General features: G+C 36.6%; 1 protein-coding gene across 1 annotated transcript in view; it reads left to right on the forward strand.

Annotated features, from left to right (window-relative positions):
- The window catches only part of HCN1 (hyperpolarization activated cyclic nucleotide gated potassium channel 1), a 194,873-nt gene extending 180,935 nt beyond the window's left edge, over nucleotides 1-13,938 (forward strand). The window contains exons 7-8 of the mRNA XM_054652160.2: nucleotides 8,050-8,214; nucleotides 9,842-13,938. Of these exons, the coding sequence (XP_054508135.2) occupies nucleotides 8,050-8,214; nucleotides 9,842-10,674 (998 nt within the window). The 3' untranslated portion in view covers nucleotides 10,675-13,938. The remainder of the gene's footprint in view (nucleotides 1-8,049; nucleotides 8,215-9,841) is intronic.
- The last annotated feature ends 2,005 nt before the right edge of the window (nucleotides 13,939-15,943 follow it).

Here is a 15,943-nt window from a genome sequence, read left to right on the forward strand (position 1 = left end):
TGTAAAACATTTTTCAGCTGAACAGTATAGAACATTTTTCTAAAAATATTGTCTGCAAGAGGGCCTAAAAATTAAATATCTTTTTGGCACAGACTAATCTGCCATTTTGAGGCTACATAATATGCAATAGTCCTCGTAATATTGCGTAATTTCTTGTTGACAATAAATGGTTGTGTTGTTCTTTTGGCACCACATTTTATATTGAAAATAATAATCAGTCAGAAGGACTTCTTGCTATTCAAACTCAATAATTTTTTTAAAATTACAGGAGAATTTTTAGGAAAATTGAATGAAAATAACTTACTCTTAATCAGAAGCTGATTTGGGTTTAGGAGTTTTATTAGGTAGCAAATATAAATATAAATTTAACAGTATTCATAATAATAACACAAGTAATATGTCTTGCAATCTAAAAGCATAAATAAATTATAATTATAATTCTACTAATTCATTAACAGCATATATTTTTAATTTAAACTTTATATAACTAGACACAAGTAAAATATGACATAGCATGCCTTGGAAATCAAATGTGGTCAACACAGATAAAGCAGAAGATTTTCCAAGCACCTTCAATTTCACACAGTAGAATTTTAACTAAATATTTGAGTTTAGATTAAATATTTAATCTAAATATTTAATTCAGAACCGACAGTCTCTGATAATATTTTAAATAATTTAATGAAAAGAAGTACAATATTTTTATAGTCAACTTTAATTTAATTTGAATAGTTTAAATTGTAACTGTTATTGTTTGCCAAACTCAAGATTACAAGAGCATACTACTGAATACATAAGGAATTAAGTGGTTTTTTTCCATAGGCAGTAAGCATGTGTCAGAATAAAAGTAGGAGTAAATGAATTAGATAAAATCACTTTTGGCCTTTGACACAGTGAGTATGGAAACTAAATCTGTACTTAGGCATATTATCTTAGCATCTTAGCTTAATTATTAATTTTTTTAAAGCATATGGAATTCCTATCAGTAAAGTTGTGGGCTTTTAAAAGATAATAAATAGACTATATTAATCACTCTTTTAGAAAGAACGCTTTAATAAGTAAGAAGAAAAACATGTGGATGCTCTGTTATAAATAGCTTTGAAGACAAAATATGCACTTTTATTTCTGTTTTAAAAAATGACCCTAAGCTTCTGTTCTTACAGACCTTTCTTAGAAGAATTTAATAGAACATGGGAAAATAGTCAGGATGTAAGAAATGTTCATAAGTCTAGATGTGGCACTGAGTGCCAGGGTCTGGCTGACAGGGTGGAGTTCAGTTGAAGGTCAGACTCGATGATCTTAGAGGTCTTTTCCAACCTCAGTGATTCTGTGTTTCTGCTACTGGCCTTTTCATTACTCTGCACTAGTATTGAAAACTTGGCCACAGCTATTTTCAGAACCTGCACATGGAAGAAAGCAAAGAGAGGTCAGGATGAAAAATAAGAAGTTCCTGCTCAGATAACTTGCCACATTTTATTAAGATGAAAAACTGGTTTCTCCTAGCTAAGTGGCATAAAATACACATTTGGAGCTAGGTAAAGAAAGGGACATACTCTCAGGGTTGTTGGCAAACCCTAAAATATTTTTTTTTATTTAATAAGTATTTGTCTATAAATTCTATCAAAGTTTGGGTCAATTAAATGTAGGCACTTTTTTTTTCCCCAAGTAATTTTTTGCTATCTCTTTTGCTATTTTTACATTACATTAAATAAAATACTATTAATTATACTACAAACAGACAGTAAAAATGTTAGCTAAACTAATGTATGTGTTTTTTGTTTGGGGAATTTCGGGGTTTTTTTGTTATTTGTTTGGTTGGATTTTTTAATAGGATGACTAATAAGGGCAACAGCTATCACAAATTACAAATAGATATATTTAAAATAAGTTCAGGTAAGTAGTTTAAAAAGTGATAAAAGACTGGAAATGGGATATTACAGAAGTTGCTTTTCATTCCAATCAGCCATTTTCAGCCCCTCTTCAAAACAATAACTTCTCAGTTATGTATCCAGGCTCCCTCTCTCCAACTGATGAGTCCAGATATCTGAAAGCAACTCAACAGACAATTATTGCTGTCATATTTTAAATGAAGAGGTCATGCAGGCTTTATCTCCTGACTCAAACTGACTTGTCTGCAATTCCATATTTAGTGTAAACATGGTGGCAAAAGTGGCAGTTTTTCCATAGCTTCCTTTTGGACAGTCCAGATTACAAATCTGGCGGTAAAAGGCAGGAATTATCTCCATTTTCTGTTCTCCTTAAGCTCTCTTCCTTGCTGCAGAAATGTTCCTCTTGAGCAGTGACTATATTTTAGGATTTCTTAAATGGAGGACTGAATTTTTTAGAACACACATTACTGAAATTCTTTTAATTGCATCAAACTACATTTTGACTAATTGTAAGACATGGTGGTAGATATTTTAGTAACTATAAAAAAAATAGCATCATATGTCCGACTTTACCATTGTGTACACTAGCAATAATACACTGAAATTTTGAACACATTAAAATGTGGAAAAAACATAGATAAATGTATTTCTAGAATTTTCCAGAGTTTAATAAAGAAAAAGAAAACAGAAGTGCAGATGCTTATGTTAAAGTAACATGTTATCATATGAAACAGCTTCTCCCTCTTTTCTATATGGGAGATGCTTAAGTCAACATGGAACTGGAAAATCACACAATTTCTGAAAGAATGGGATGCCTAGAAGCTTACTGATTTTTTTTTTTTTTTAACCTGCTTGAAGTTCATATAGTCCTTTCCTGAAGGGAAAAAGAACCCAACCATTCTCATACTAAGTGTTGTAAAGCTGAGAATTGAGTGTCCCATGCTGAATGTCCCTTGCTGTGAGTGGCACAGCAAGAAAGTGCCCATTAGCTAGTTTCTGCTCAGTGGATAACTTCAGCTGCTTGAAAAAAGTAAAGAACTATCAATCTTTGTAGCATGCAAAGGAGATGCTGTTAGGAAGAGCTGTTGGAAAATAAGGATAGCCATGGTGGTTCTGGGAAGCTTACTCTGAAGTCTTGCAAGATGGGTGGATGGAAAGAGCACTTGGACATTTGTCTATGGCAGTTCAGTAACTCACTGCTCTCTATAAAATAAACTATATTCCAATCCACTGTCCTGTTCTTAAAAAACATTCCCAAGTCTGTTAGACTGACTGACCCAAGCTTTTGAATTGCTTTGACTTTCCATCTTTCTTCTGCTGCTGGAAGTAGTCAGCCTGAACAGCTGATAGCACGCACAGCAACCTATATGCCCATGACAAGAACAAGTTTGCTGTTGAGGAACTGAAGCAGTAGTCAGCTGTCCTCAGTTGGAAGGACCTCTCACTAGATCCTAGTTAATGTTTAATCTAACAGATGATGAGAAATCACACAGATTTGGAAGGGGACAGAAATGTATAAAAACTGCTATTTGTTTTTAGTTGTTTTTAATATAGACACTATATAGCTGAAATACTATTGAATTCATTAATTCATTACTACACAAATTTAATTTCTACACCTAGTAAAGGGAACTTGTGTCCTTGCAAGACAAAGATGCACATACGGTAATTCATTGTAAGAATTTTCTGTTCATACAATCCTAAGCTAAGAAATATGGTCCATGGAGACACGACTGGTTTGGTGTCCTTCAGTAAACTTGCTAACTACTGGACTCATAGCTTACCTTTATCAACACATTTGGTGGGCACGTTTTTTCTGTAGATTTTCTCTAGTCAAATGTTAATGTGACATATGAGGTAATTACATCTGGAATATAACTGATGTAAAATGAATAGATGATGAATGGACAAGTTAACACTCTCACAGAAACTGTACTGCTTCTCAGAGTAAAAAAGAAATTTTCTTATCTAAAAATTTTCTGTATAAAATGGAAACCAGAAGTTATTGCTAGGATGGCCAGTAGATACATACCCATCCAGCAAAGACTAAAGACGAGATCAATGTCATACATGCTACTAATCATTAATCTGCCCCACATCCATATACACAAATGTGGGGGAGATTGATACATAAAACATTACATATACATCCCCATATCCTTATTTTCTCAAAGAAAAAGGTGTTTAGGCATCATGTAGCACCAGAGGAGGGCTAAAAATTATCTCCTACAGTGGCATATCAGTACAGTCCATAAGAACAATGAAACTGGTCTCAGTTAGGATCAAAACTTGATCCTTACAAAAGACCTATTAATCCTATTCTTTAAAATTCATATGGTGGGCTATGTCACTCACCTTACCTCATTCAGATTTTCCTGAAATCAGCCTTCCTCATTGCTGTCTTTCAGATATGCAGAACTTCCCATGCAGAGTGTTCTGTCACATTAATGCAATAGTAAAACACAACCTATGCATTCCCTGTTTTATGAGAAATTGATACAGGCAAGTTCCTTTAGAAATTCATAGTGTTTCAAAAATTGAACCTGATCCAGCTTTTGCTGAAATCCTGCCATAAAATCATAGAACCACTTAGATTGAAAAGACCTTTGGATCATTGAATACCACTGTTAACCCAGCACTAACAACTCCATCACACAGCCACATCCCACACAGGTGTGCAACTGATTTGTTTGTGATCAATTTTGATTATTGCAACTTTCAGAACAAGTTAGCTTTAACCTATCATTGCACATTTCAGTTAGAATCTTCACAGCAGAGAGTACACTGTATTTGAGCCCATTTCCACATTCTTTTGAGGGCTGTTTTTTTACATGGGAAACACCTGATCCTTGCAGACCACAAATTATGATTTTCACAAATTAATTAATTAAATTTTCATTAAACATGGACTGTAAGAACAAATTAATGTTTTTAGCATCATTCTGTGTTTTCAGTCACTTTTCATTAGTTCAGTGATTGACAATTGTTTCACAATGTTCTAGGTAACAGCTGTCCACAGAGAGTAAATAATTAAAGTAGAATTTGCATTCAGAATTGAATTACGGGTTCATTGTAGCCTAATACATAATTTTTAATTGGAACTTAAGATATTCTTTTGTTTGGAAAGGAAAGATAGTAATATTTCACACACTGAAAGTGTCAGCATGAAGGCAATGCACCATGCCAAATGCACATAGTAATATTAGTGAGTAATATGCTGCTGACACTTTATTTTAATGCTAATAGAGCACCTTGTTTACCCAAGCTATTTAAAAATAGTCTATGCCTTTTGTGTTCCCCTATACACTCCTATGCTATTATTGTATCTCCCAGTCTATTTAAATCAATTGAACATCAAGGAGAGCATAATTGTTAAGGGCACCTGGTGTACTTGATGCCACTAAGGCTCATTTTAAATATGTCATGGCTGTTTTCATTACTTTATTATTTTCATGGAAAACAAACACTTTGGTTTATTTAAATGAACACAAGTGTTTAATGGGAACTCATTTCAGTATTCTGTGTTCCTCCTCTCTGGTCCTGGTAAGGAAGATTTCATATATTATTTTTTATGTCCAAACAAACAGCTGATAGATTAACACATGCAATTAGCAAACACTTTAGTCTTATGAACAGACTACAGATGATGCGATTGATACATATTACAAGGCAATATAGATAATGTATCAGTGACTACAATACAGTTCTAATCAGACAAGAAATACCACGGGAAATGCAGTATGTGGGTATTCATTCACAGTATTTTTTCTGTACGGAAACTGTAGTTCAGACCATTCAAGTGGAGTTGAGAACACAAAGCTGTCTTTGCTTTCTGAGCAGGCAGGCTCCACAGCAGCACTCCCTGACCATTTTCTGGGCACTGGGATATTAGTCATCTTTTCTGACCCGTTGTTTATTATATTATCTAACTAGTAGGATTATAGATATTAAAAGCCTTCCAGACTTACAGTCTTCAACCAGAAGTTGTGGGCTGACAGAGTCTGCACATCAGTTTTCATTGATTTTTTTCCCTTCACCTTGACAAAAATAATAGAAGATGAGAGAAGCTGAAGAAAAAAAGGAATTATTTGTTCAGTAATATCTATGAATTCTCTGGTCCCATTGTCCTGTCATGAAGCCTAACATTGTCTCTTATGGTTTCTTCCCATTTTTCTTGTTTAAGTAATCTAAATACAGTAGTCAAGACTATTAACGATGAAAACTGTACTTTCTCTAATTTTTTCTGCACTCTTCAGGATGATGGGGATTTAGGAGATGCTGGGTTTTTGGGGGTGATGCTTTTTATACTCAAGTATTTGTTGAGAGTAGCAGAAGACACCTATTTATGTGTCTTTATTGTCTGCAGCAATTTTAATTGAAGAGAGCTGAAAATCAATAGGTTATCATTAGTCACACAGACTTTCCAGATGATTTTCTCTAAATTCAACCATGCATTGTAACACTTTATTATTTGTGAGACCTAAAGAATATCTTAGGAAATAAAACAGGTATTGTCTGCATTTAACTGCTCCCTTTGGGCAAAATGTCCTTCTCTTTTAACTAAAATGCAATGGGTTCAATCTAAGGAGAAGAGGTCAGGCTACGCTAGGAGTGAGAAAAGGAAAGGACTGACTTCTGTTATACCTGGCTGGTTCTTTACAGTAAACTGTCATTATTTCATGGACATCAAGTTTTGTGAGGTCAAGTTTCAAGTTAGGTCAAGTCTCTTACCAGCATTCTCTATAAATTCTGTATTTTATTCTCCCAATAGTCTCTATAAATTCTCCCCAAAGCTGTTGGGGTTTAAGTACATTCTGTACTAGTACTGGTCCAATGTTAATTTACTTTGATTTATCCACTGTAATTTAAGCATCTTATCCCCTAAGCCTTCAGGGTTAGATAGCATGTGGAAATTCCTCAAGAAGTATGTGACAAAAAAATCAAGGTTCTTAATATTCTAGATTAATAAAAAATATATTTCTTAAAGACATACAGCAAAAAGACCCCAAACCAAGAACTAGGTTGGTACTTTATAGAACTGAAGTCCCCAGAATTATTTATTAGTTTTCCACTTGAAAATTATAGTTTGATTGAAATTGAGCATGTAATGTACAAAAAAGAAAGGTAGGAGACAGTTTCCTACTTTTGTATTTAAATACAAAGTATGAACTCGCAGCCCTTGACTGCTGGAACTGTCTCTTGCTCTGCTCGAGCTCAAGAATTCTCAGTATTTTTAAGTGTGTTCTTAGTCTCCAGTTTGAAAATAGGATGAACTCAAACACTACTTTTTGCAAATGACTTTTTAATTTTCTGTACTTTAATCTAAATAATGTAAATAAATATTTTACCCCAAGTGTTTTGCTGATACAAGCCTCAGACACCGCCTTTGGCCTCTATGCAGTAACCCTGATTCTGTGGGTTGAAGAAATAGAAGTCAGAAGTTTGGGGCTGTTTCTTAGCTTCAGTTTCCAGTGTTCCAGAACAATGAATTTCTGTTGGGGGCACTTGCAGAGAAAGGCTACTAGACTAATCATATGAATTCCACTTTTTAATCTAATGAGAAAAAAGTTCAAAAGTTGTAAGTTTTCTCTCCCCAAAATACCTAGCTAGGACATAAACATCAAGGAAACAGAAGGCATGTTCATGCTTCAAGTTATTTTTTTTCTCAGAACAGTTCTTATATTCAAATATCATTACATCATGATATCATGTATTGCATTAGTTTAGCAAATCTGGTGAATGATTAAAGGGATTGGTCCTCTATGGCAGCTGTATATTTAAAAAAAAAAAATCAATAGAATCACTTGGGTTAGTTCAGCACTTGGGTTAATCGAAGTCATCAAGCTGTGTTTGACAGCTGATGGATCATTTCTTAGAACTTGAAGCACTATTTTAAAAAGGCTTCATAAAATCAGAGTTCATACTGAGAAAACCTATAGGCAGGGCTCTTAAAGGACATGAATTATTTTTTCAGAGTAGCAAAAATAGAATCAAATACCTTCAAAATTGTCCCTGCAACCTTACATAAGCAGAAATAGAAAAATTGCTGCTGAGTACTAAATTATAACTTGTTAGCACAGAGTCGATTTCTACCTTTAAAGTTTCACATGGTTCAGTAACTTCTTTGTTTTCAGTGTGTGCTGAATTTTTCTCTCCCCAGAGATCTGCCTTTTAACCAAGGGCCGTCGAACTGCCAGCGTCCGAGCAGACACGTACTGTCGCCTGTACTCCCTCTCCGTGGACAACTTCAACGAGGTCCTGGAAGAGTACCCCATGATGAGAAGGGCCTTCGAAACCGTGGCAATTGACAGACTTGACAGGATAGGTATTTATTTCATTTTTTTTGCGTATGATTAATTCTCAAAATCCTTCTTAAAATCCATTTTCTTTCCCTTGAACTGCATGATAAAAGAGCCATCTTTAAAAGTTTTTTTCTCTTATGCTGCAGTAAATGTTTTCTTGATCTCTAAATAACACGTGTGCAGACAAGAATTTTGCAGTCTCACTTTTAAATAATAAAACCCACCGAGTTTTAGAAAGGTCTTGTACTCCTCTGAGGATTATTTTTCATACTTTAATTATCATTAGTATTATTTATTAATCCTGTAGATTTCTTTTGCTGCCTTCAGCACTTGATAGGATGTATGCTGTGTCACGAGCAGTAGATGACATTTTCCTAAATAAATTGCTTACAGATGACATCTATAATGCTGGGAAGAGCTGAAGCCTCTCAGCACTCACAAACCTGTTGTTTGTGGAAGTGAATTAATCCTCTGCAACAGGGCTCTCATTTTCCTCACAACATGGGCACTGCTAGCCTTGATGGCTGCACTGGCACTGCTCAGATCTGCCTGCAATCAGAAAAGCAGTCCAATAATATGCAAGTGAAAGGGTATGGCAGATTATAAAATCAAGAGGTGTAAACCTGCTGTTCCAGTATTTGGGACCTCCCAACAGGACATACTAGGCAAAGCATAACATCTTTGGTCAGGAGAATTGCACTCTGATCATCATTACTGCCACTCATTTTAAAAATATAGCTCTAAAAAAAACTTGTCCTGTTTGGTGGTGTTTCCTCAACTTCACAAGAAATTTTCAGTCTGAGGACTTCTCCACATCAACTCAATGCATTAAACTTCTACAATTTGTCTTGCAAGACAATTTGTCTTGCAGTCCAACTCTAAGTTATATGTGCTTGAAAATTATTAGCACTAAAGCTTCAGTCTGTTCTTGGAGTAGCAATCCCATTTGAAGTGCAGTGTTTTATCGAAAAAAAAAAAAGAGCAGTAGAGTGCCATTGTGTTCCCAAGCATCTGATGACTCAGACAGAATAGCGTCTACATCTTACAGACACTGTGAACCATCAGGTCACAGTGTACAGCCGTCTTCACTGTGCAAGCGTCACATTATCCACGAGTTCATATTAGTTCACAAACACTTAAAAACAATGGTTACTACCGATGTCTAGTAACTAGTTCCCAGAAATGTGCTAGATGGCAGGTGTACTTTTAAAATATGTAACTGTTTAGTGGAAATTCAGACAGTTTTGCAACGAGAAAGATGATGTAGGTGCAGAGCACGATGACTTTTTCTGACAGTTGTTCAGGAAATTACGGTTCTTACACGTAATTGCAGTAATAACAGTGAGCTGCAGGCGAAGGGGCAGAGCAAGGCCAGGTGTCGGAGCGCGGCGGGGCTCCGAAGGCCGCGGTGCGGACGGGGCCGGGGCGGGCTGCATGCGGAGCACAGCCGCGGGGAGCTGCGGCAGTGCCGGCGGGGCACAGCCCCTTCCTGCCCTGGGCTGGCCGGCCGAGCGATGCCCGCTCAGCCACCCGCTGCCTGCTGAGGCTTTTACAACACACAGTCCTCAGCGATGGGTGCTGAACACAAAGCCAGAGCGGGGCCCTGCCCCCGCACCTCGGGCTCACTAACTCTTCTGCCTCTCTGTGAAGGGAAGAAGAACTCGATCCTGCTGCAGAAGTTCCAGAAGGACCTCAACACCGGCGTCTTCAACAACCAGGAGAATGAGATCTTGAAGCAGATCGTGAAGCACGACAGGGAGATGGTGCAGACCATCGCCCCGGTGAGCCTGCAGCAGATGCCAGCCCTCAACTCCAGCACCTCGGCCTCGTCGTCGCGCGGCAGGACGCAGTCCCCTCCCGTGTACACCAGCAGCAGCCTCTCGCACACCAACCTGCACTCGCCCTCGCCCAGCACGCAGCCGCCACAGCAGGCTGTCATCCTGTCGCCCTGCTCCTACACTACGGCCGTCTGCAGCCCGCCGGTACAGAGCCCGCTGGCCGGCCGAACTTTCCAGTACGCCTCGCCGACCGCCTCGCAGCTCTCCCTCATGCAGCAGCAGCAGCAGCAACAGCAGCAGCAGCAGCCGCAGGCGGCGCAGCAGCCGCCGGGAGCCGCGCAGAAGAACGAGGTGCACAAGAGCACCCAGGCCCTCCACAACACCAACCTGACGCGGGAGGTGCGGCCGCTGTCCGCCTCGCAGCCCTCCTTGCCCCACGAGATCTCCACCCTGATCGCCAGGCCTCACCCCACCGTGGGGGAGTCCCTCGCCTCCCTCCCGCAGCCCGCGCCGGGCCCCGGCGTGCCCCCGGCCGGCCGGGCCACCGTGCCCCAGCGGGTCTCGCTGTTCCGGCAGATGTCCTCGGGAGCCATCCCCCCGAACCGCGGGGCCGCGCCGCCCGCCGCCCCGCTGCAAAGGGATTCTTCCACAGTCTTAAGCACAGAGCCCGAGGGAGACAAACCGCGGTTCGCCTCAAACTTATGATCCCTGGTGACTGTGAGCAATAGACTTGCAACAAACCGAGCACCATCCCCCGAACTGTTTTAGCCTGTTTCCTAATGTGCCCCAGCAGTCTACTATCAGAAAAATAATTTAGACAGCTTTGCCCTATGTAACGAATGTAAAAGTTTTATATATATATATCTAAATATATATATATAAAGGCAATTAAAAAAACTTTTAGTTTGAGTTCACGTCTTCCTTTTTTGCAACCATTGCAGAAGATTAAAATTAGCGCTAATATTACTTATTTTTAATGTGTTGACTTTAAAATCAGCCTAACAGATTTCTCTGTTTATGAGATTGGCTGTTTTCATGGGGAAATTGTCAACACAACAACAAACTTCAAACAAGTATATTTTAAAAAAAGAAAAAAAAAAAGGAAAGAAAACCATTAATTTAACTAACACATAGCACTGACTGAGTGATATTCTGAAACCTTTGTTACTTCATTTATTGCGTATACGTTGTTAATTTCTCGTGAAGAATTCAGTTGTTATTTCACATTGCATTTCATATGTTAGCACCATCCATTGGAATTTAGATTGGAAGAGAATTATATTACAAACACCTGCAGTGTAAAGGGAGGCACTAGCACTCCTCTGGATAGGTTGTAACCTCATGGCATGTCAACCCTTCTGTTGTCTAAGAGAATTGGGTGGACTTTGATCTTCACACTGCTAAAGACTTTTCAAAGACTAAATATATTTCCATTGTAAATAACTTTTTAGACCCAAGCAAAAATAGATGCTGTGTGGTGTACCATTGCAAGGTCTTTGTTTAGGAATTTAGGTTCCGCTTTTCACTTCAAAATTTACAGTTTTAAAATTTGTTAAAGCTAAGTGCAACACAACTGTTAAATTGTAATGCAATGGCTTAAAACCTACAGTGTTACTTTTACATGCAATGTTTTATGCAAAATTGTACGCTTGATCCTGCAAATCGCTTGTACTTCACCAATACCATCACTTTTCTTCTTGCCCTCAATAGCATCTGAGAATATTCCATGCATGCTTTGGAAAAAAAAAGACAATAAAAATAGGTTTGGTCAGTAGGAAAAGGCTTTACGGTATCTTAGAAAATAATAACCATTCATTAATTGTGTCTACCTTAAATTCCTATAATGCTGACTTTGAATCTCTGGTTTAAGTCTAGAAGTGAGGTTTTTCATTTAAAGGATTATTTGTAAACCACAGCTTGATTTAGACTTTCAGGTGCTTTCTGTGTCTTCACTGTAGTTTTGTAGTTGACTGTGGTGTTAATTTACAAAAATAAATATAATATAGCATCAAGTCTGTCTGGAAATGCACGATTTGCTCTGTGTATATTGTAATTAAATGGTTAGTATATCCTAAGGCATGTAGTGTCAAACATAGCCCATAGGTATGAGGTTTATTATTTTTTATGTCTTCAAAACAGAAAGGAAATGGTGACAGAAAGCAGGGTTAAAGCATACTGTTTTGTGAACATTTTGTTTTGTTTGCTCAAACCTTCACATTATCTTATCCACAAAAAAAAAAAGAAAAAAAATTCGTAATCGTTTGTGCCTGATTTGTCACATTAAATAGAGATTGAAACTAAATGTGTCATAATTTAACTCACTGAAAAATCAGCATTATGGATATGATACAAGCATATATTCTGTTCCTTAAAACCCAGCTGACTCTGTTAAGGAAATGGATGCAAAGGAGTTCTCCTCTTCCCATCAATGCTGAGTTTAACGATGCATGGAAAAATTAAATAACATCACAAACTACGTAATGCAGTGAATCCAGATGTACTTGAGAGCCAAGTAAATTCTCTAAAGCTAACAGAGCTTGAACCCGTGCTGCCTGTTATACCTTTTACTAAAGTGGTACATCAAATAAAATTTTTTTAAATCGTCCATTTTTTTTGCTGACTCACATTCACCAGTAAAGATCGATGTAATTAACCCACTAACATGCTGCTGCCATTAATTTAAGTGACCTGGAGTGGAAATGGGGAAATGATTGTTTAAAAAAGTGTCTCAAACATTATGGATACGCTGCAAGACCATTTATTTATGAGTACAATACCCCTTATATTATTTTAATGCTAACAAATTCTGTCAGTTAATTAAGATCATATACTGATCTTGAAAACTGTTTAAGGTTTACATTTAATAGGAGAAATGGGGTTAGTAGCAAAATATTTTTATATATATTTTTATTTTATTTTAAGCACTATGAAGAAATATTAATTCACATGGTCTTTCAGTGAAACCATAAATAATTTTTAATGACTTTGTAATAGAGTGGACAATATCTAGGATTTGTATGTTAATTAAAAAAAATGGTACAGGGTATAAAATTATATACGTATATATATATATGTATGTATGAATGTATATATACTTAGATTAAGAAACAAATGACTCACATTCCTGTAATATAAAGGTCCATTGCTAGTTTCAGAAGTGACCTATTTTCTCTGTACATAAGTAGGCCCATAAGTATGAAATCTCACATCTGTACAAGATGAAATGTATTAATGAAAAAGGTTGGATCTTACTGCTGCTGGGAAGAATATAGATCTGGTTCTTACAATAATTGTATGATCAGGGATGAGTTAGATTTTTTTTTTGTCTTTGCTCAAAGCCATAAATAAACAAATATAAAAGATTATTAATAAATTGAAGAAAATATATAAAAAAATAAAACCATGATATTTTTTTCCTTCCATTATCTGTGTAACTGAGCCAACTTTTGCTTTACCATAAAAGAAGAACTGTTTGCTTATCTCTTTTCTTTATTCTGTGCCCAAAAGTGATATGCACTGAGTATGGGGAGGTGGAGAAAAAGCTGCCTGATTAATTCTGTGCATTTCTGAAATAAGAAGGCTTAGAAATTCAAGGATACTATGTGATTTACACAAGCAGTTCCTAAGCTGTGTTTCCTCTGCAGATTAGAGAAATTTATTTTCCCAAAAAACTCTCATGTAAGCTATTACCATTTATCAGAAATATATCATGACTACAAATATTTGAAAGTTAAGCTTGTTTTTATATATTAAATATCTGGAGGAAGAATTGCAAATAGTTGTTAGTGTAACTTAAGGAAAATGTATTCTATAATATTTCACTTTATCTTACTGTGTGTGCCAATCCCAGATGATGTACCTCTGAACTTGTGTATAAGAGTTGAGATTTTAAGGCACCATTGACATGGAAGTAATGTTCATTAATCGCATTTTAGGTCATTGTAAATTAAAAAGCACAGTCCGTTCAAATCAATAGCACATTGTGTGTTTTACATTACCTTCAGTAGGGTCAATAGAATCCTGAATTGATAAACTGATTTTAAGCAAGCCTGGGTAGTCATATTTTATTTTATTCTATTTTTTGTAATTTGCACTGTAAAGTGTATTGTGAATTCCTTTCACTAGTATTTCTTCTTTTATTTTTACTTTGCATTGCTAAGATATAGCTCTATTCCAGTGGTAGGCAATGAAGTGATTTTCAAAAATACCAGCATTGAACCAGAAGAATTTTGTTGAGCAGCAAAATCCAGTTCTCTTGTCTGCATTTGACCACTTCACAGAGTATACATTGCTGTCTGGTCCAGTCTTATTATAACATACATTTTTGTGTCCACATCCAAGCAAAACAAAGGGTTATTTTTAAGTGGTATTTTATATCACTATACATGATATTGATGTGTATTTACACACTAATTTGTATATTTTTAGAATCTCCTAATGTCTTATATCTCTATCTACCTCAGCCTACTTCCTACCTTACCTTGGACTGGAACCAAAGTAAATTTTATTCTGAATAGCAAACTTTCATTCCTTGGTGCATGTCAGTAAGAGGTAAACTTAATACTTCTGTTTTCAAAATTTGAGTTCTCACACTGACTTCAGTATTTCTATACAGATGCATTCTTTTCTACTGTGTAAGTGACATTGTTCAGTGAAGTAAAAAGCATTTTATTTGAAAAACAAGATGATAAACTTTTAAATTAATCTGAAATTCAACTGCTCTGGAAATACTCAGTGACAGTCATTTCTGCTGTTCAAAAGTTCTCTGTTCACAAAAAAAAAAAAAAAATTTGCTACACTATAGGAACAGAAAATGTTTCTTTACAAATCGTAGGTCTGAGCTACAAGCATTATTTTAACACTCTATTAGAATTGGGTGTGCAAATTTATTTCTTTAGTGGTTTGGCCTTCTATTTTTTTTATTTAATCAAGGGACTGACTGTAAGAGCATTAATATTGTCCTAGACTATGTCCTAAGAGAAATACATGCCGTGAATTTTGAATTTATAGATTTTTCCGCAACAATCAGTACCCAGTGCTTGCATACTTAGCCCTGTGAATCATATTCTTGATCATCTTAACGTCACAAAATCTGCAGTATTCTGTGGGTGGTACATTGAGTATGACCACTATTCATGCTTAAACACCTTCTCTTCAGAAAGCCAAATATGTGCAGTCTGTTTCCTGTTTTGTCACTGCAGTGTAGAGGTTTTAAGTAGAGATCTGGTTTTGAAGTTTAAAAAGTTCCTGTGTATCAGAGGACAGTAACTGCAGATCTCAGTTTTCATGTAAGCTGTTAGGCATTTTGGGTTCCTAGGCCAGGCTGTTCTTGAATTGGATTTTTTATTTCTCTGCAAAGTCAACATTAATAATGGGTGTGCTGTGTTTGTTACACTAAATGTGCAGTCTCTATTTTTGAGGAGAGGCCTGCAGTTTTTTATAGCGTTTAATTATTTCTAAGTGCTGGAAGATTTACATCCTATTATATTCATTCCTCTACTCCAGCTACAGGCGCTGTGAGCAGTAACTGTTGCCAGGTCGTTGTCCGCTGCTACAGGAAATCTAGGTAAAGCAAGAAGATGGATAGCAGTGTTAGATGTGGTCTTACAAAAACCAGAAATATCCCCAAAAATGAACCAGACTGATCAATTCGCATCTGAGCCTTCTGTGATAAACTAGATTATATTGCAGTTGCAGACTTTGCTTTTTTTAAAATCTGCTAGTCAATGCCCATTTTGTCTGTAATGTGTCTTCATCCTCTGCAACGTCGTCTTGGCAACAGAAATATGTACCAATATTTGTAGAGAGTGCATCGCAACTATATTTCCATTTAGCTGATACCTGCATGTTAAATATCAAAAAGGATTAAGTCTGGGGTTTTAAAAAAAGGCAAACAAAACAATGCTAAAAAACAACCAAACATGATAAAGGAAATGTATGTGTATGTTTTACCAACTGGTATTACGCTGGTGCC

Source organism: Agelaius phoeniceus, chromosome Z (genome assembly GCF_051311805.1).
Source record: "Agelaius phoeniceus isolate bAgePho1 chromosome Z, bAgePho1.hap1, whole genome shotgun sequence".
Taxonomy (NCBI): Eukaryota; Metazoa; Chordata; class Aves; order Passeriformes; family Icteridae; genus Agelaius; species Agelaius phoeniceus.